The sequence below is a fragment of the Chaetodon trifascialis genome, chromosome 22 (genome assembly GCF_039877785.1).
Source record: "Chaetodon trifascialis isolate fChaTrf1 chromosome 22, fChaTrf1.hap1, whole genome shotgun sequence".
Lineage (NCBI taxonomy): Eukaryota > Metazoa > Chordata > Actinopteri > Chaetodontiformes > Chaetodontidae > Chaetodon > Chaetodon trifascialis.
The window spans coordinates 11,554,632-11,574,105 of NC_092077.1; the positions used below are offsets into that span (position 1 = coordinate 11,554,632).

General features: G+C 43.6%; 2 protein-coding genes and 1 pseudogene across 3 annotated transcripts in view; 2 read left to right on the forward strand and 1 right to left on the reverse strand.

Annotated features, from left to right (window-relative positions):
• The window catches only part of grm8a (glutamate receptor, metabotropic 8a), a 541,588-nt gene that overhangs the window by 483,596 nt on the left and 38,518 nt on the right, over positions 1–19,474 (forward strand). The gene's annotated exons all lie outside the window — the stretch shown is intronic.
• On the forward strand, positions 6,041–10,009 carry tmem229a (transmembrane protein 229A). Its single transcript, XM_070991516.1, has one exon. The coding sequence runs from the start codon at positions 6,130–6,132 to the stop codon at positions 7,216–7,218; it is 1,089 nt and encodes a 362-aa protein (XP_070847617.1). The 5' UTR covers positions 6,041–6,129; the 3' UTR covers positions 7,219–10,009.
• LOC139350940 (hyaluronidase PH-20-like) lies at positions 11,849–18,201 on the reverse strand (annotated as a pseudogene).

A 19,474-nucleotide genomic window follows, 5' to 3' on the forward strand; every position in this document is an offset into this window, starting at 1 on the left:
TACACAGGAGAGTGTAAGAGAAGTTAGAATACGAAAAAAAAATAAATGAGAGGAGAGGAAACCGGGTGAGTACAGTTGAAAGACTCCAACAACAGCATTATCTGAGAGCTATAAAATGAATATATCTAAAAAAAAAAGTATTGTCATCAGACTTGGAGAAGATGTGATTCATGAAATTATAGTGGAAGAGCGGCAGCGACTGAATGCAGGATGGGAGAGCGCGAGTGGGAGTCAGCCATAAATGAATTACAATACCAGGAGGAGAGGGGAGAGCATTTAGAGGAGAGACAAGGAGAGTGGAGAAGGGTAAGGCTGAAGGTGAGGCAGGGGAAGTCAGGGTGTTGCCATGTGACCGGGTGAGGCCCAGAGGGTCTCGGGGTTGTGCAGAATTCCTAATGAGGGAGAAAACTGCAAACAAGAGCCAGGACTACTCCTGGGAATAGAGCAAACCTGCTATGGAGATCTTTATCCTCTCTTCTTCTTCCCCCTCTTCCTCCTCCCATCTGTGGAGGGAGCAGGTATTCACACACATGCAGACTCTGTCATATAAGCAACAGGCGTGCTAGCATCGGAAAAATCTCCAGGTCAAAAATGTATGAAATGAACCATAACAAGCTACGTGTGAAAACTTGGGGGAAATACACAGAAAGACAAGCACAGCATGAACTTATGGTCACAGGCATTGAGCACACACACACACACACACACACACACACACACACACACACACACACACATATATTACCCTACCCGACCATATGAGACAATGCGAGACCACGGGGCCAGCGGTCCATTCAATAAGGGCTCAAATTGGAGGAAATGGCTTCTGAAATTACATTTTCGAAGGTTCTCATTTTAAGTGCATGACTGCAGATTCACATTCATTTCCTGCGGGACTCGGTCAAGCGTCACATCAATCAAACATCACATAGCTTCATCTTGCAGCCTCTTACGAGCTAATGAGGCTAACAAGACACCTGATGACAAAATGTTTTTGTATGCAATTTGAGGAGAGGCTATCAGGCACCTAATATGATATATCTGTTTTGTACATTTACAAGATCCTTTCGCGAACACCTGAAGAGCCTCAAGTGCACAGCTTCAACCCTTCAGATACTACACGAACGTGTTCAGGCTTCAAATGGGAGTCTCATATGAATGACATACAATGAAAAATATGCTTGAATCCTCCATTGTTAATGTTTTAATCAGCATAGGGTGATGAGTACCAAAGAGTACAGGGACTACAGTGCATGCTTAATAACGCATTGTGGCTATTCAGGCCACACATTAGAAGTCTGTCTGTTGCATTTGCCACTTGGCCATCATTGGCGCACACATATAACCGCCTTGCATTAAAATGAACTCCATGCAAACAGTACTATTTTGTAAAATGTGTCAGAGTCAGAGGGGCCCACCCAAGCTATGGGAGACTGTGTCACACTGCTGCCATCTAGTGTTTAAGACTGGGGAAACAATGATTTCGAGGTAGCACAAGCAGGCATTTTTTTGGGGGGGGGGGGGGAATCAGGATTTCTGGTTGAAGATTTGAATCGAAATTGATTCTATTCAGTGTGTAAATGGGATGATATTCTTTTATGGTCTGATGACACAAATACATCCTGCTCAACAACCAGGAAGTATAGTGTCTCTTATATTCTCTGCACCATTTTCGCTCCCTAATATCTTATACTTGGCTTACTAAGATCCACCAAAACACATTAAAATGCACAAAATATACCCAGGGAGGCACAGAGAACAGACCGGCTGTTTGTGAGACATTAACTCAAGGTCTACAGTGTTTTATCTGATGTACATGGAGACTCAGGCTCACTGACTAGCAGATGTTTCACTGAAGGACGGACTCTTTTAAATCTAGTTTATCTGAAGGATTCAGCACATGGGAACATGAGTAAGTCTCCCTGACCTCTACTCAGTTTATATGCTTCTAATAATAAAGCCATTGTACAGCATCAAGCCTGGAAGTCATCTTAATAAGACAGTAATGAGACACAAGGAGAGGATTAGCCTGTCACCGGGTTGCGGAATGACTTTGGGAAATCATGAGATAATTTACAGCTTGTTTTTCTCATTTTACTTTATCTTTCCTCTCGTGAAATAATGGATATTTGTCAGGTTCTCCATGTGCTCTGATAAATGAAATTAATCTGTAAAATAGTACACAGTAATACAAAGAAATCTAATATGTGAGGTGGCAGTGACCTTTTTTTTATCTCTGCTGCTGACTCAGATTAGGTGCAGAGTGGAGCTGCCTGGACACAGAATATTATTCAAAAACCCCAAGATTAGCTGTGAGGAAACTAATTCTTCCATCTCATTCATCTTTGTCAGGTCTGTCTTATTGCTCAGAGTCATTCAATACCTTGCATTTCACTTGCATGCAATATTGATAAACATGCAAAAGTAAATGTATAGAATAATGAAAGTGGTAATGAATACATGAGGCCTAAGATTCACTGCTGCACAGATGAATGCAAGAGTGCTTTTAAGTCAGGAACAATTATCATCCTTTCTATATTTTACGCAGAGATGCAGCAGAGATGGACAGAAAACACCAGTAAGAGGAGACTTACAATGGCAGAATTAAACATACAGGACTCACCCTTCCCTCTTACGCACTACTGCTGTCTAACTCCTTCAGCCAGAAAATAAGTTCTATTATTCCATATTCAAAGAGATCTAGATGTACTGTTTCTGTCAGTGATAATTTAATTTGTTTACAGTAATTGCATTATGTCTTACAATAAACGGTGCAATGAATTATTGGCATGCAAGGGCTGCTGTCGACATGCTCCACATGAAGAATAATGGCTGCTATTACCTGTAGAGTGCACTTAGTGAAGGTGGAGAAAGTATACAGTGGCAATATAAGAGGCGGAGATGTGTGTGTGTGTGAGAGAGGGTCATATCTTATCTATGTGCTCTATTTGACATAAACTTGAAACTGTGTCCTGCTGTCTGTGCTGGTTCTGGGTCACAGCTGAGTGGGTTCAGTCAGCGCTAAAGTGAATCTGATAGTTTAAAACCACGCAGAGACACGCTGTTATCCCTGTGGCCCAGAAAGAGCACTGATATCTCTATTTCCTCTGAGTGCACGCAAACACAGACGCAGTCTCATGCAAACATGCACACAGAAACAGTTTGAGCACACAAAACTGCTTCCTACAGTCACACGCTGCCACTCGCAACGTGCAAACAAATAGCGTTAAAGATACACACTGTGGAACCGTGAAAGACTATTCGAAGAGGTAGAATACAAACACAAACGCATGCATACTCTCTTGGTGGCAGAGGAAGGACTCAGATACTTTACTTAAATAAGATGCTATAGTCTGAAAATACTCCATTGCAGGGAAGATTCCTGAATTCAAAATGTCACTCAAGCGCAAACACAGCAAAAAGACTTGCCTAGTCCACACATGGACAGGTATTTTTCCATGCATTTTGGCATTTTGTCCACAAAGAAAATAGTTATAGGTCATGTAAAACTGAGCTTTCCAGAATCTCGGTTTGCAGTGTTGTTGTGTCGTCACAGAGTGCACCGTTATCTCCTTTGCTTGACGTCAGAGTGTGCGCTGTTATCTCCTTTGTTTATCTGAGGCCATTTTGTGTAGAAATGGCCAAAATAGTGCTCGTGCTAAAGTGGCTAAAAGGAATTTTTCCATGTTTATACACAGATGCACAGTTACTCTCCTCTACATTGACGACCAGAGGTGTCAGAATGCACTACAGAGGTCACTGCTGCATAATCCAGCACTCTGACAACACGGACCCCTCCGGCATCATTGCAGGTTTTAGACAAGACCTGGTCAGATTTCTAGTTGAAGGTAATACCTTTTCTTCAGGCGTCTGATTGGCCAATATGGCTGGTGTTATATAGCCACCTCTTGGTTTGGCATGCTCTTAAACTGTGTTTTTACATTTTCATATGGATGAAACGGTTTGGGGTTTTTTGTGTTTTTTTTTTTTTTTTTTTTTATGAATTCCACCTTTGTCTGAATGTGGGCTTTCTTGCTCTTTATACTCGGTCCTCACTTCCCCTTTGCTTGTCATAAGTATTACGCCACTAGAGGTCGCCATCTGACAGTGAACATAAGTATATGTCATCATAACCTCCCTTCAAAATAGACCTTTTCCCTCTGAAATACAGCAGAGTGCAAATATAGAAATGCAGAGAAGGAAAACACTCAAGTAAAGTACAAGTACCTCAAAACTGTACTTGAGTACCTGTACTTCCACCATGCTTAATGGACACAGACAGCACCAAACTAATCCTACCGCGTTCAGCAGACACTGAGACATCCTCTTCACAAGGCCAGTCAGAGCTTAACCAGTGAGAGACATCTCAAGAAGACATGAGTCACAGCACCACACTGCGCCATGTCTCTCTCACTCACTCACTCACTCACTCACTCACTCACTCACTCACTCACTCACTCACTCACTCACTCACTCACTCACTCACTCACTCACTCACACACACACAGAGTAGTGCCCCTCTGTGGTCATCCAGGTGTGCTGCAAGCTAGCTCATCTGTATTTGAACATACTGTGTACTGCATATGACTGCAGGCTGTGCAAGAGTTTATATTGATTGCGCACATCTCACACAAGCTCTAGCCTAAATCTCTCAGTCAAACACTATCTATCTATAAGAAGCTCTTGTGGCAAGCTCTGTCACCACTCATCTGGCCTGTACACTGCAAATACGCTTCTGCATTAAAGTACAGTACAGGATATTAATTCAAACTGATGTGCACACTCTTATGCAAGTCTCTTTTTTTGCACTGCACTTGTTCAGTATCTGTTCAGCATATTATGAGGACAATCCTGTTGGAAAAGTGGCTCATTTTTTGAAACGTGTTATTGTATTAGACATTTACAGTTCATGAAAGTGCAACAGTTGCAGAGTAGGAAACCACAAGGGGAAGTAGTCAGAGATATCGAGACTGGGGTGCATCCACATCAGAGCGGAATGCGTGAATTTTCAATTCTTCATTTAGTCTACTGCAAAACTGTCGCTTAGATGAAATGATGATGAACACGCACTGATGTAGGCTATCTATCCATATTACATCTTTAGTCACACAGGTGTAGGCTCCCATGATGGGTGACTCATTATTTCTGATGAAAGGTGATGGATTAGTTTACTACATTTCAATTTTATAAATGAGTTTAGTCAGGGCTGATATTGGTCTATCATAACAGCAGACTAATCTGCTGTAATTATCATTAATGAATCGTAATTAAACAGCGTCGGGACGTCGCAGAGGGACGTGAGCACAATTAATAGCCGCGTCAGACCCAACACGTCCTGTCTCCACCACAGCAACACAGCTACACCCTCTCCTCCACCAGTTTCTCTCCTATGCTGCCTTCAGGTACTATTGGAAATGCCTACTCTAATCGTAAGGATGCAAATGACGTCCCAGAGCAGCAGCTGTATGCTCAGTTCTGTCAGTCTATGCATCACACTTGGATGGGGTTGAACTATATGAGGGACACACCTGAACTATTGTTTCATTAGCTCTAAATATTGCTGATTCATCATATTTACTATTTATATTCAGCAAGATAATGATCTTGTTTGTAAATCCACTTTTCATCATATCCAAGCTTCTGAGATGACATTTAAAAGGCAGTGAGCCGTCTGTATTGTGAATTGCCCAGCCCTGCACATGGGTTGGGCAATTCACATCCCATCATAAGTTTCATGGCTGGGCAGGTTGACGCTTAGCGATGACAGCATGCCTACGGGTATGGCAATGTGCCCAAAAAGGCAAGGAGGAAGAAGAGAGAGATTGTAGACACCGGTATAAGAAATGCACAAAATAAAATAGGTTCTGCAAATGTTATATGAGGAAGGACATGGGCTAAATATGCGTGTTATACCTAGTTTTGGTGAGAAACACAAAACGTGAACAGGACTTTGTTTACAAGAAACGTCCACAGTGCGTCTTTAAGCGTCGGGTTCTGTTTTTTCCCGGGAGCACGTGAAGGCAGCAGTGCCTCTGTACTGTGCTGGAGACGCTTGCGGCAGCAGTGCAGCGTCAGAAAACAAAGTGTAGGATGAGAGCAACTGAATCTCTCCACACAGAGTGACTGATCATGGCCAGTCGGTGGCGAGACGGTCATCGCGGCCGTTCGGGAGACTCCGCCGGTGGCCTGAAAACGGGACGAATGCCTCGCCAGCAAGAACTGTCCGGTGAGACCGAGGACGCGGCGGAGTCGCTGCGGGAGCTGCCGCGATGGATGCGGCTTTACTTCTACGGGATGCACGGTGTGACTCTGGATGTCCTGCTCTCCTCGTTACAGGGGGTTTTGAATTATCGAGACCCGAAGCTGCTGGGCTTTTCCTCTCCGTATCTGTGCATAATGCATTCACTGACCCACTTTGCGCTGGAGAAGATCTACTCACAGAAGAGGTGTTTCCGAGGTCGGCCTGTGGTGTTTCATCTTGTTTTTTACCCGTCCGTCTACATCGGGCTGCAGATCCTGATCGGGAACATCAACACTTTGACCGAGCAGGTGAGGGTGGTATCCGGCACGCAGCTGGCAGTGCACTACGTCCTGGCTCTCTATTTTGCCCAGGTGTTTCACAGAGGGCTGTCCCGGCTGCAGTATCTCCCCTCCTGTCCCGTAGACCACCCGCGTAAATCCGGCTCGGGGGACAGCGGTCATGATCGGGGCCCTCCTCACGGTCTCCCCGGCCTGGTGCGCTTCTTGTTCTTCGGGATGCACGGCTTTCTGGACGAGGTGCTCTTCACCTCCTTTTTCAACCTCGTGGAGAAGTCTGACCGGACCCTGAGCGGCCACACGTCCCTGTGGTCCTTCCTGATGTACGGAAGCTGCAGCTTCGTGGTGGAAAAGCTCTACCTTCACCTGCACTTCAGCAGAGGCTGGGGGACGTGCCGGCGGCTCCCCATCTACATCTGCTTCATCTACACCTGGGAGTTCTCCTGGGGTCTGGTCCTCAGGCAGTTCGACGCCTGCTCCTGGGACTACTCTCATTATCCTCACAACTTCATGGGACTCATCACCCTCCTGTACTTGCCGGGCTGGCTCTGCCTCAGTCTGTATCAGGACGTGCTGTCCAACGTCCTGCTGAGAATCAAGTGCACCAAAGGCGTGACCGGTTTGAGTGGGGAGAATGGAGAGGCCAATGGACAGCTGGAGTCAAAGAAAAAACTGCTCTAGTTTTTCTTTTTGAGGTTTTAACTTCTAGGGAAAGTCTGGCTCACATGAGAAGAAACACACGGGTGGTATTTTATTCTAAAAAGAACTAAAAGTTGATATTCGGCACTGAGTTCAAGGTAAAATTGTGTCACGTGGGACCATCATTTGTTACAAGTATGCAGATGAGACAGTTTCCAGCTCATATTTCTGGGTCCAGTAACAACAACAAAAACAACCAAGGACCCTGAACTGTTTACCTGACCTGTTTCAAGTCAGTAAACCTACTGCCGTTTTTATCTATCTGGTTGTGCAATACAGGTGTGTTTTACAAGTCGTCACGGCTTTGGACGTGTGAATATATTCTGTGTTTTTAACGGCTGCAGTGGCAGACGTGCCACCTTATACATTACATGCATTGTGGCAGATCTTTGAGTTGGATCGACTGTGTCCTTTCCAACCCTGTTTCCAAATAAGTTGGGACGCTGTGCAAGACATTAACGACAACAAGGCAAAGACAGTATATTTAATGTTTGACCTCATCATATTCATTGATTTTTGTAAATATGCTTATTCTGAATTTGATGCCTGCAGCACATTTCAAAGAACTTGGGGCAGGAGAAACTAAAGACAGAGAAATGCTCCAAAAACACGTTTGGAACATTGCACAGGTAAACAGGTTCATTGGTATCATGACTGGGTATGAAAGGGGCATCCTGTGTGAAGGCTCAGTCGTTCACAAGCGAGGATGGAGTGAGTTTCGCCACTTTGTGAACACATGAAGACTACACGGACTCAGGAACACTTCGTAAGCACAGTTCGTTTGCAAATGACTGCATTCTGTTTTTATTTACCCTTTACGCGGCGTCCCGACTTTGTTTGGAATCAGGGTTGCACATGTGCATCGGCATGCTTTAACTGTAGCTCATATCTGCATGCTGCAACATACAAATACAGTAACACCTGGAAGGGTTTATTTCAAAAGGTTTAGGTTTTGTTCACTAAAATCCTCATATTGCCCTCTAATATTCAAAAGTCAGTATTTTCAAGGCAAAGAAGACATAGAAACATCTGTTCAGAGGACCATATTTTCAGTTTACATTTTGGAACTCAGCTTGTTAATATGACCCAATGGACTGTGGAGCAACTATTACAGAGGAGATAAACCCAGTAAAATATGTAGCAAGAAAACCTGTAGCTGAACGGACACGAGGAGCCAAGTGGGATTTTGCTGTGAATTGTTCATGAACCAAACGTCACTTTGCTGGAGTGCCTTCATGTGCAACCAGAGTCAACGTGACTCAAGCAAACGAGGCCCGGTGTCCACAGGGTTCCTCTTTTTACATGTGAGGCGCTGTGGTGTTTCACGATCAATCACTATCAGACAAATGTTTCAGCACTAAGGACGGCTGCGGTCAGAGAGGCTGCATCTGTTCCGGTATCATACCCAACACCAACAGCGTAGGCTAGCGGGTTAATTTTTGACGACTTAGAGCGTTTATCTAATTCAGGTGCAATGTGCTTTTATTTTGTGTGACTGCTAAGGTTTACATGAAATGTTCATAATTATTAAGGTTGAGCAGTCACCACTGAACATCCTGTTCAAGTCTGTTTTTTCTTGACCTAATTTCACAAAACTTTGCTACATCCCGTGCAAAAAGTATTCTAATTCCTAATTCTCTAAAGCACTTTTACTGAGCATGTTTACCCTAAAGTGATGATCATGTCATGCAAAATGGATTTCTTGACAGACAGGCAGCCCAGAGCTGACAAAAAGCATATTTATTTTAGATCTATTAATCAACATAATCCAGTTTTAGTGAAATATTTCCCACATAAACATTAACTGTGTGGCGCATATTCTGCTTTAGAGTGGCCTCGTGCCTTTTTGACAAACTAATCCAAGTACCTTGCACTGTGACTAAAGAAAAGGTGGTGAATCTGAGCAAACTTGTCCATACAAGTCACTTTTGGGTTACTAACCATCTTTTGGAGTCAGCCCACTCGTTCATGAAGCTGCACTTTCATCAATTCTTCGTTATTGGGAAAGATATTGTTCTCATCACAAGAGATCATTTGTATTCACTGAGTGAATGAAGGAACGAGTGGTATTTTCTGAATGTTTCGATGAGCTTGCGATTCGCTGGATGTAAAGCTTGAGTGAATCTAAAATCTGATCTGCTGGATTTGAGTCTGTTGTGATGGTCAGTAATCCTTGTGACGTATTTCAATGCAATGCAAAAGTAATGAGTAAATTGTTGCTTGTTATCAAATACTTTGGCATAATTCACCAGATTTTCCTCTTGTCTGAAAGCGGTTCACTGAGGAATCAAACTGCGTCTCGTCTGCACATATTTCGAAGGATAACTGGCACAAATTTCATATTTTATGATCTGCTTTCAACAGAAAGAGGCGTCAAAACCTGTCAGATTATATCACAACTGATACGGCTACTCTGAACGTTTATAGCGCTCGTGAGCCCGAGCTGTGGCTACTGTGTTTTGGGTTTTTTCGTTCAACTTGGCAGCTATATTGAGGTTCTTAATCACTTGCCTTCACTAAATCAAAGCCACACGAGCGAAGGACTTTGTACATCTTTAACATTTTCCATGGCCGAAAACTGTATTTTAATCAGACTTTTACTTTGTGCCGTGGTGTTCGCCTATTTAAAAAAAAAGAAAAAAAGGACCAACTCTTTATGAAAAGATATGAGAGGTTGGAATAAAATGCAAATTAAAGACAAAAACGGTGACTGACTTGCGATGGCATGTACTGTACGACTCCCAATTTTAATTAAATCTGAAGGTTTCCTGTGGCACGACTGACGTCTCTTCATTTCTTTGCTTAAATTTTGTGAAACACCACTTACATTATTCAGCAGAGTTCTGAGCAGTTATGTTTCATCAGTTCAAACATTTCTTGCTCTCCTCATAAAACCCGGAGCATCCAGGTAAAAGCTATAAGCGCTTGTTTATTTGACCTTTTCAGTTGTAAGTGAAGTGTAAAGCGAAGGAGAAGGCGAGCACGCCTTGCAAAAGAGACTGTGCAGCAAAGAGGAAGGCTTTTTTTCTTTGTTATTTTGTGCCCTAAGGTGTTTTAGCTCAGCTGGAACATTCGCTATGACAAGCTACCAACCCAAAAAAAAAAAAAAAAAAGGTCTGCAACCTATTTTCAGGCTGACTCATACCATTGACATGGCATTATCAACTGAAGGAAGCAGTTTCTCTACTTTTGTGCTTGGCCAGTTCTTATCTTAGGCATGAAACCAGTCCAAAGACACAAGCAACAGATCCTATGACAGGTAACACTGGCTTTATGCCTGGGAGTCGCTTCCCACACTAGAAGCCACACATCACTTCCTGGTACGCACTACAGCTGTTTGTGTGGTCTCCGCCTCCTTGTTGGCATATGGTTGTGAAAAGCTCAACAAATGAAACAAGACGAGGAGGAACCCGGAAAGTTATTTTAAGTTTTGCTTGACGTCTGTCTGTGTCCTGAACTTGCAGAGGAAATTTTAGTTTTCTGACATGCACTGTGCTTTCTGGTGCAGTTTATACATGTGGAAAGTTGTCAAGGCAACGTGCATGTGTGTGTGTGTGTGTGTGTGTGTGTGTGTGTGTGTGTGTGTGTGTGTGTGTGTGTGTGTGTGTGGTTAGTTGGTTGGTTGATTGGTTGGTTGGTTGCATGCATGAAACAAGTATGCAATGTGGCACTGGTTGATATTTTCTGCAAAGAGCAAAGTGTGCATGACATACAGGGTTTAAATGTAGGTTGTTTTAGGAAATAGTGAGGACTGTATAATAATAGTGCGGCACGGTGGAGCAGCAGGTAGTGTGCGTGCCTTACAGCAAAGGGTCACCGGTTCGGGGGTGACAAATAGTCAGTGAGACTGACCAACAATGTATCAAGCTGCCTCTCTCCCTCTCTCTCTCTCTCTAATCCACCCTGGAGATCACTGTCACACAAGCAAACATACAAATGCAGACACACCTCGTGCGCTTACCACCCAGAGGACTGAGCCAATACACTTATGACCCACAGTATCTGCTGACAACACCACAATGGGCAATGGGAATAGCATATAATAACTCCTCTATAATGAGTCATTAGTCTTTCAGTCAGAAGTGTGTGCACAAACACAAAAACCTGGTTTCATGCAGAGGAAAACAGGAAGTGAGATGCAGCTGTTTATCAGCATCCCCCTTAATCACAACTTCACCAATACAGCATCTCAAAAGTGAACCTTGTAGCTTAGTTAAAACAGTCAGGCTCCAAATAGTTGTTAGAATTAATATTGACTCCTTGACTGGAGACATAAGCAGAGTGAAAAGTGAACTGAATATTGGACTTACATTCGCGCAGTAGCCTGAAGCACCTTCTCCAAAAGATGGCTTGTGTTGCTTCAGATCTGCTGGATGTATAACTAGTTAACCATTTGCTAACAAGCAAGTTAGCCGAGAAATCCAGTTAAGGTGGTAAAAGTAGTCCTGTAGCTTCATGTGGCATTCTTCTGCCCTCTAGTGGCCGAAAAATCAATCACTGCACAGTTTAAGGCCCTGCATGCACACAGCTGACCTCTGCTCAGGTTGGAGGTGTTGTAGCACTTGCAGCATAAATCAACAAAGTCTGTGTGAAAATAGAAATGGTAGAGCTGTCAAATGTCCAGCTCGAAGCAATGCAACAAAAACTAGGAAAGGCACAGGTGTGGTCATTAGTCAAACCTGTGCTTTTCATAAATGAAAACACCTGTGTGGGTGTGAGTGAGCGACTTTTTTCATTTGGTGACAGCACCTTTAACGCTAATATTAAGCATGAAGCCAAAGTTCAGTTCGAAAATTAAGTTAAATTAAGTAAAAAGACACATATCTTTCTTTTTTAATAATATTTTGAGACAGAATCTTTAACAGAACAAAGAACCAACAGTGTTGCTCCCTGTCTCTTTTCATTTATTTACATATACAGTCAAATCATATACAAATACCTAATGGAAAAAGTATTGTCACAGGCAATACTTTCTGTGATACAGCACAGTATTTGTTTGTAAAACTGATCTGAGATAAGGCAAACCCCCGATGGTAGCCCTGTTCATTGGCAAGACCATGTTACATTCTGTTAGTAGTCATAATATGCATGATTTATAAAGCTGAAGCGAGGCTTCCTGAGTCTTTTAAATCTTGCTGGTGATCAGTTGCTAACACATCAAGCCACTCAATGCAGCAAAATCTATTTTTGATGGGAGAAAAAAGGATGAGCTGATGATGAAAAGGTTGATGAAAACCTCTGTAGTGGAAAACAAAGAAAAAATAAGGATAATCATGAAGGGGCCTTCAAACAATTATAAACCTAATAACCAGGTTTAGTGGGGATGTACTGTGGCAGCATTCTGCTGACTTTTAAACTCAATGAGGAGAAATGCAAATCAAGATGTGAACTAAACATGCAAACAGTCCAGCACCGGATTGTGACAAGACAGGCCAGTCTCCAAGTCTGAATGTACAATAGGTTGAAGTGATGAAGACCAAAGCTTTTAATTACACGCTTAACCTTCAACTTCTTTTTAACATTATCCTTAGCAGTACTGGCTTGTTGTGAATCATCCAACGTGGCTTTGTTCAGAGTGTGAACCTTATGGTGCACTCCTTGTTTCATGCTAAACATCAGGGCCTTGGTTAGCTCTTTGTATGTCCTGGGAGAGCAGCTCAATCCTTTGAGCAGGAAGTTTACCTGTCGATGCTACAAAGTCTTCAGGTCTGTCAGGGTAGGTCTCCCTGGGACAAGGTAGCAGTTCTGAACATGTACAACCCTGAACTTCTCAGGGATTAGGTGGAGGTATTGATCGGAGTTGTATTTTTTTCTGTCACAGCGGCTATTCCCTCGACACAGGAAGTGGTGACATTAGTGATGTAAGGGCTGAGGGTGGAGGAGAGGTAGGATGAGAGGGCTTCACAAGAAGTCTGGAGGGCGAATGAAAGAGAGTGCAAGAATGAGCAGGAAGAGAAATGTGTTCAAAAGTGCTAATATGTTAAGCATTTAGTATTTCTATACACTTTGATGGGTGAGGTGTATTCAGTTGGGTGCAATCAGATCTTCAGAGGACATCCAATGAAAGTCACTATCATCAAGCTAATCCTGGTTCTCCTGTCATGGATTAACTAATACTGCTGCACAACCAACCAGTCCATCAGTACCTGTGCCACTGAGGTATTGTCAGTCAGTCTCAGACGAGCAGACTCCTATATCATCTAACTGGACGCATTGTCTCTGGTCTGACTACATGTTGTCAGTGCTCTCAGCAGTCCAATGGAGGTCTGCGGTGTGATGTTACCTGGTCATCATAGTCCGCGCTGGCCCCCCACAGCACAGCACCAGACTGCTGCACTCTCGCCAAAAGTGCTGACCAAGTCTCCCTTGAAACAAGCAGTTAAAAATGTTCATTATTGACTTCGCACAGACACATAAAAGCTGCCACGGCCATCCACAAATGAGACAGACGGTTCCAGCTGTTCTTTCTCCAAAAAATGCACCCATCACACGAGCTGAGAAGAGAGGATAAGGATTACAGGTGAGGGATGCCACCTGAGCAGGGTGTTCTTACACCAAGAAACCAAACTCCTCTTAAAACCGGACCACACGCTGGAAACACCTCGCTGTTGGGATGAAGAAGTAACCTAAGATGTGTCTAATCTTGTCAAGTGTGTGCTCACTCACTGATGAGTCATTTCAAAAGTCTGTTTGAATGGTGGACTTTATTACTAATCAATTAAAGGTGTAATATGACGCATTTCTGCTTCGAAATGTATAGAGATGACTGAATATTTACATAAATACACCTGTTATACCTGAGAATGTAGTCAATCAATAGTTAAATTTCCTCCATTTACCTGGCTGAGGAAGCATCTGTTCTGGTTGACAAAGACAGGCCGCATGTAAACAAACACAGGCGCAGCGTCGCTCCGTCTGGGCAGGGCAGATACTCTCAAAGCTTCCTGCACACGGTTTCTCACCATCAGAGCAGCTCTGGTATTGTCTGCCAGAGAGGCCTGAAAGACGTAGTGGAAAAGACGCCCGAGGAATTTAGATTCTGGATATGATATTAGGGATAACCATCTAATCAACCTACAGGTAGACAGAGGGGTAGAGGGCAGTGCTGGGCTCCCACAGCCAGAGCAGCTCTTCATTCTGCCTCTTCACCTCTGTGGAGCAGTGGCCTGTGTAGTCTGGCCTCTCCCAGCCATAACTGTAGCTGTTAGAAAACAGGTAGAAGCCCCAGAGATAGTTTGGTCTCATAGCTTTGCCCATTGCCAAAATCCCTGACATGAAACCCCTGGCCGCCGTCTAAAATGTAAGAAAACAAAGCTGATCAGAGCTATATGATTAGTTTCATTAATCTTCACACAGTTAGCTCTAACCTGGAACTGCTGCCTGGCTCTCTCTGTGGCCTGCTGCTCTGTGAGGGAGCAGTTTGTCTGCAAAACATAGGCCACATAAAGTCTGGTAGATTCTCTCACTGCCCCACTTTCTGTCCCACAGGGGGCGCCATTCCTCCCAGTCTATCACAGCCAAGCCTTGGCCTGTCCTGTCAGAGGACAGGAGGACCAAGAGGAGGATAAAGATCAAAAGAGTCAAACAACAAAGGGCGGTTTTTTGACTGCTTGGTCAGCTCACTTGGATGGGATGTAGTAGTTAATATCTGCTCTTGTTCATACTGGCTATCTCTGTGAGGGATGCCACCATTGAACTGCTTCTCACTAATGAGGTCTACATGTGGGTAAAGACCCGATCTGTCCTGCAGCAGAGACATGAAGTGAATCAACTTGTTAGCGTGAATAAACGCGTCACCCTGTAAATATTCATTTGACTGTGCCGACATCGTGTGGAAAGAAGAACTGGAATCAATCTGCAGTGTGCTCAGATGCTAATGAGGCTTTAGGGAAAAAATAGCAATAAAATTAATTTGAAAAAGAATTAATTTATCATCTGCATAATAGCTTTATGTAAAGTAAATGAGCTTCTCACCGCAGATTCAGAGGGTGATAAATGTTTTGCAGTTTATATTTTACAGCCTACAGACCTACAAATCTTTGCCCCCTTACCTTAGCGGGCATGGCCACTACTTTACAGGACGAGGTGTCCAGTGAGATGTTGTACCTGTTACATGACAGATCAGGGCTGTTCCAGCTGACAGTGAAAGGCTGGTGCTCAAACAGCCGAGCCGTGGTGTGGGGGAGCAAGCGAGGCAGAAGCGGTCCAGCTAACTTTGCTTTTGAGGAGCACAGAGTTGTAAAAGAGGCTTTCGATGCAGATGTTGGCCTGGTGGTAGAGGTGGATGATGGCAGAAGCGTTGGATGTGGCTGATATGTCTGCGTTACCAGCAGGAGCTGTCAGGACAGATAACGAAAGAACAGGCCAGACGGAGATGGGCAGAGAGGGAAAGATTGATGGGGTGAGCGAGAGAAGCAGCAGCGCACTGCTCCTCTGTGTGACTGAAAGCATCCTTCCCCGGGCTGAAGAGAAGCCGAACAAAAACAGAACCAACCATCCTCCATATTACAGCTCATAATATGTACATTTTTGTGGCCAGTGTTGCTATTATGAAACAAGAAAGAGTGTCCCATTTTTAACATAAATCTCCCCTATCTAAGCTTTCCAAAATCAGGATGAGGCCACCGTAACATTCACAAATCACAGCATTCCAACTCAAACTAACTTACAGGCTATTTGCATAACACACACCTACCTGCACATCAGTGAACCTCAGCATAAAACGTGCAGACTGGAGTGCAGAAAGTGAGACTGACTCTGATATAGGCAGGGGAGGAGAGGTATGGTGGCAGAGGATGCTCTCTGCTCTCTGTCAGGAAAACACCTTGTTTTGGTGGCCCTGTGCCAAGTTTTGGAGCAGAGGAGGAAGGACACACATGGGTGTGAGGTTGTGAAGTGTGCACTGTCCTCATGGTGAAGCCCACTGAGATCCCATCAGTATGGAGCTTTGACTGTTATTGCACTAATTGCAGCAGTGGAGGCCGTGGAAGCAAATGGGATTTAAAAATTCCTAATATGATGAAATTCAGCCCTCATTATTTCCAAAATACATGCACAGTCGTCCCCTCTGGGCTTAAGGCAGCTTGTGCGGTAATAGCAGTTAATGTGATTTTGGCTGTGAGGGGTGTGTGTTTGACATTATATGGAGTCATAGTACAGCAAGACAGATTAAATCAGTTTCTTCACCAAACGACGACACGTTGAGAAAGAAAAATAGGTCAGACTCGGGACCACTTTCCACTGTTTTGCAATATTTATCAAGGAGTTCTATATGGAGCACAGTTCTCGCTGCATTTTCTCGTCGATCAAGGATTCAGGCGAATGGAAATTTCTTAAGGTTGGAAAATAATTGCAAATCTATACATTCTCTCCCAGCAGTTAGGAGACGAGAAGGTTTGACACCCAGGTGGCAAGAGAGGATTTACAGATGGCATCAGTAACAGCACTCCTGTTCTTGTATTCTTGGCAATGGCATGTGTTAAAGCAGTGCAGGTTTTGGACAAAAAATAGTTATAATATAGCCAGTAATAACACTTTTCTCCTGCAGGTTATCTTCCTTCTTCGTGATAAGGAAGAAATCAATTCCTCTCCATGATATGATCAATAGAGCTGCTATGGTAACGATCAAATGTCATTTTCAGGACCAGTCACAACATGCCAGTTCTGATATTCCTTACAAACTGCTCAAATGTGAAAAACATTTCCTTCCTCCATGATTTCTTTCACTGAAATACAAACATTTTATGGCACTACAGATTAGACTAGATTAGATTAGGCATGGTTAGATTAGATTAGATTAGATTAGATTAGATTAGATTAGATTAGATTAGATTAGATTAGATTAGATTAGATTAGGCATGATTAGATTAGATTAGATTAGCGCTTTCAACCAGAAGGTTCGACACCAAAGGCTCTAATATGTATTTCGACGGTTTTGTTGGGAAAAAGCTAAGAAGTGTACACTGATGCAACATATGATAAGTAGCAGTATCTTTGGTATAAGTGTCTTTTCCTGTCAGCCTTGGCTGGCAGACACCATGCCATCATCTGATAGAGCAGCGGTCCCCAACCTTTTTTGCGCCAAGGACCGGTTTCCCGTAAAGTAATAATTTGCCGCATAGAAACTAATAAAAACATGTTATTGAAAATACAACTCACCATTACCCTGAATGTAGTTGTTGTAATCAGTGGGAACCCTGCGCTTGTTTCTCTTCAACGAGAAGGCTTCATTGCCTCATTCGCGAGCCTGTCGCCACATAGGGGCAGGGCGCGCTTGTTGCGTGAGAATCACCTGAAGCGATAAACCCGTATTTTAAGTAGGACTGCTGATATTGTCTCTGAAATGCAGCTTTCTTTTTCTTGGAAATTTTAGGCTCTTCTTCTTTTTCTCATCATTTGGCCTTTTCCCCTTTCCGAAGAAGCTCTCCACAGACGTTTGTTTTTTACTCACTTTTGCTACCTTGTGGTCCTACATTTTATTACCGTATCTAGTGATCGAGTCGAGCCGTTTGACGTGTGTACGGAGGCACAGGCGGATGCACCTGATTTTCAAAATAAAACTTCTTTTAGACTCTGAAGATCAATAAAATATTTTAGTTCAGTCTAATATTATTATTATGTGTGTGTGTGTGTGTGTGTGTGTGTGTGTGTGTGTGTGTGTGTGTGTGTGTGTGTGTGTGTGTGTGTGTGTGTGTGTCGGCCCAGGTTGTTAATGTTATTATTAGTTTGTGCATGTCCCTGGTTAGAACCGGGTCGGATCCCGGCTCTGATACCAGGTTGGTTCCGGGAAAGTCCCGAAATTCATCCGGGACCGACCCAGAACTTACACCGGACTGACCCGGAAATTTCCCGGGACATTGCCGGGACCGACCTGGAAATTTTCCGGATTTTCCCGGAATTTTCCCGGGTCGGTCCGGCAATGTCCCGGGAAAGTTCCGGGTCGGTCCCGGAACTTTCCCGGGACATTGCCGGATCGGACCCGGGTCCGGCCAGATCGGTACACGGGATCGGTACGGGGTCGGATGCTGGAAAAACTGATTCATGTCTTTAATTCAAGCTGACCGGACCCAGCTGTTATTATCATTATTATTATCAATAGTGTGTCTGTCCCGGGTCGGATCCCTGCCCGGGTTGTTGCTCTTATCATTATCATTATTATTATTATTATTAGTAGTAGTAGTAGTAGTAGTAGTAGTAGTAGTAGTAGTAGCAGCAGCAGCAGTGGTAGTAGTAGTAGTAGTAGTAGTAGTAGTAGTAGTAGTAGTAGTAGTAGTGTGCAGGGTCGGATCTCGGGTCGGCCCCAGGTATTGACCTCCAGAAGAAATATCACTAATAGACTGGGTCAGATCCCGGGACTGATCCCGTCCCGAGTTGTTATTATTATTATTATTGTTAAAATGATTAGTGTGTGTGTGTGTGTGTGTGTGTGTGTGTGTGTGTGTGTGTGTGTGTGTGTGTGTGTGTGTGTCTCGGATCCCGGCCCGGGTTGTTGTTGTTGTTGTTGTTGTTGTTGTTGTTGTTGTTGTTGTTGTTGTTGTTGTGCGTGTCCCGGGTCGGATCCCGACAATATTATTATTGTCATTATTATTATTACTATTATCATTATAATTGTGCGTGTCCCGGGTCGGATCCCGACCCGGGTTGTTCTTCTTATTATTAATAATAATATTTAATATTGTTTGTGTGGTTGGGAACCGCTGTGATAGAGCACATCTCAAATTGATTAGGGGGTTCACACTACGACAAAGAAAAGACAAATGAGATTTCCTTGCTCTTAGGCATGCAAAGCAGCCCATTGTCAAAAATTTGCCACAGCACACAATCTTTAAGTACATGTCTGTGAATGATTTGCATAGTACATGAGCTGCATTGTTCTCCTCCCTAACAGTGACATTGCAACACTGCAGCCTCCAGTGCAAAGAGCACTTTGATAATTGCTCCAACAGATGAGCAGTAACTCCTTAAAGTCATCACTCTCATCATTCACCTGGCTGTATGACGATGTATGCAGGCAGCATTCTGCACAACAGCATGGGATGGGTATTGGGATTAGCATACATGTGGGGCAAATGTAATTTGATACAGTAACCAATGTGCTGAGTGCACCAGTGAGCACTGGTGGTGTAATATCTGGTGTAATGCTGCCATCTTGTGGTTGAATGGTGCAAGTTTCAGCAAATGCAGATTTATTTATTTCTGCCTTTAAGATTCCATTGTGTTAACTGCTCCATCAATGCAC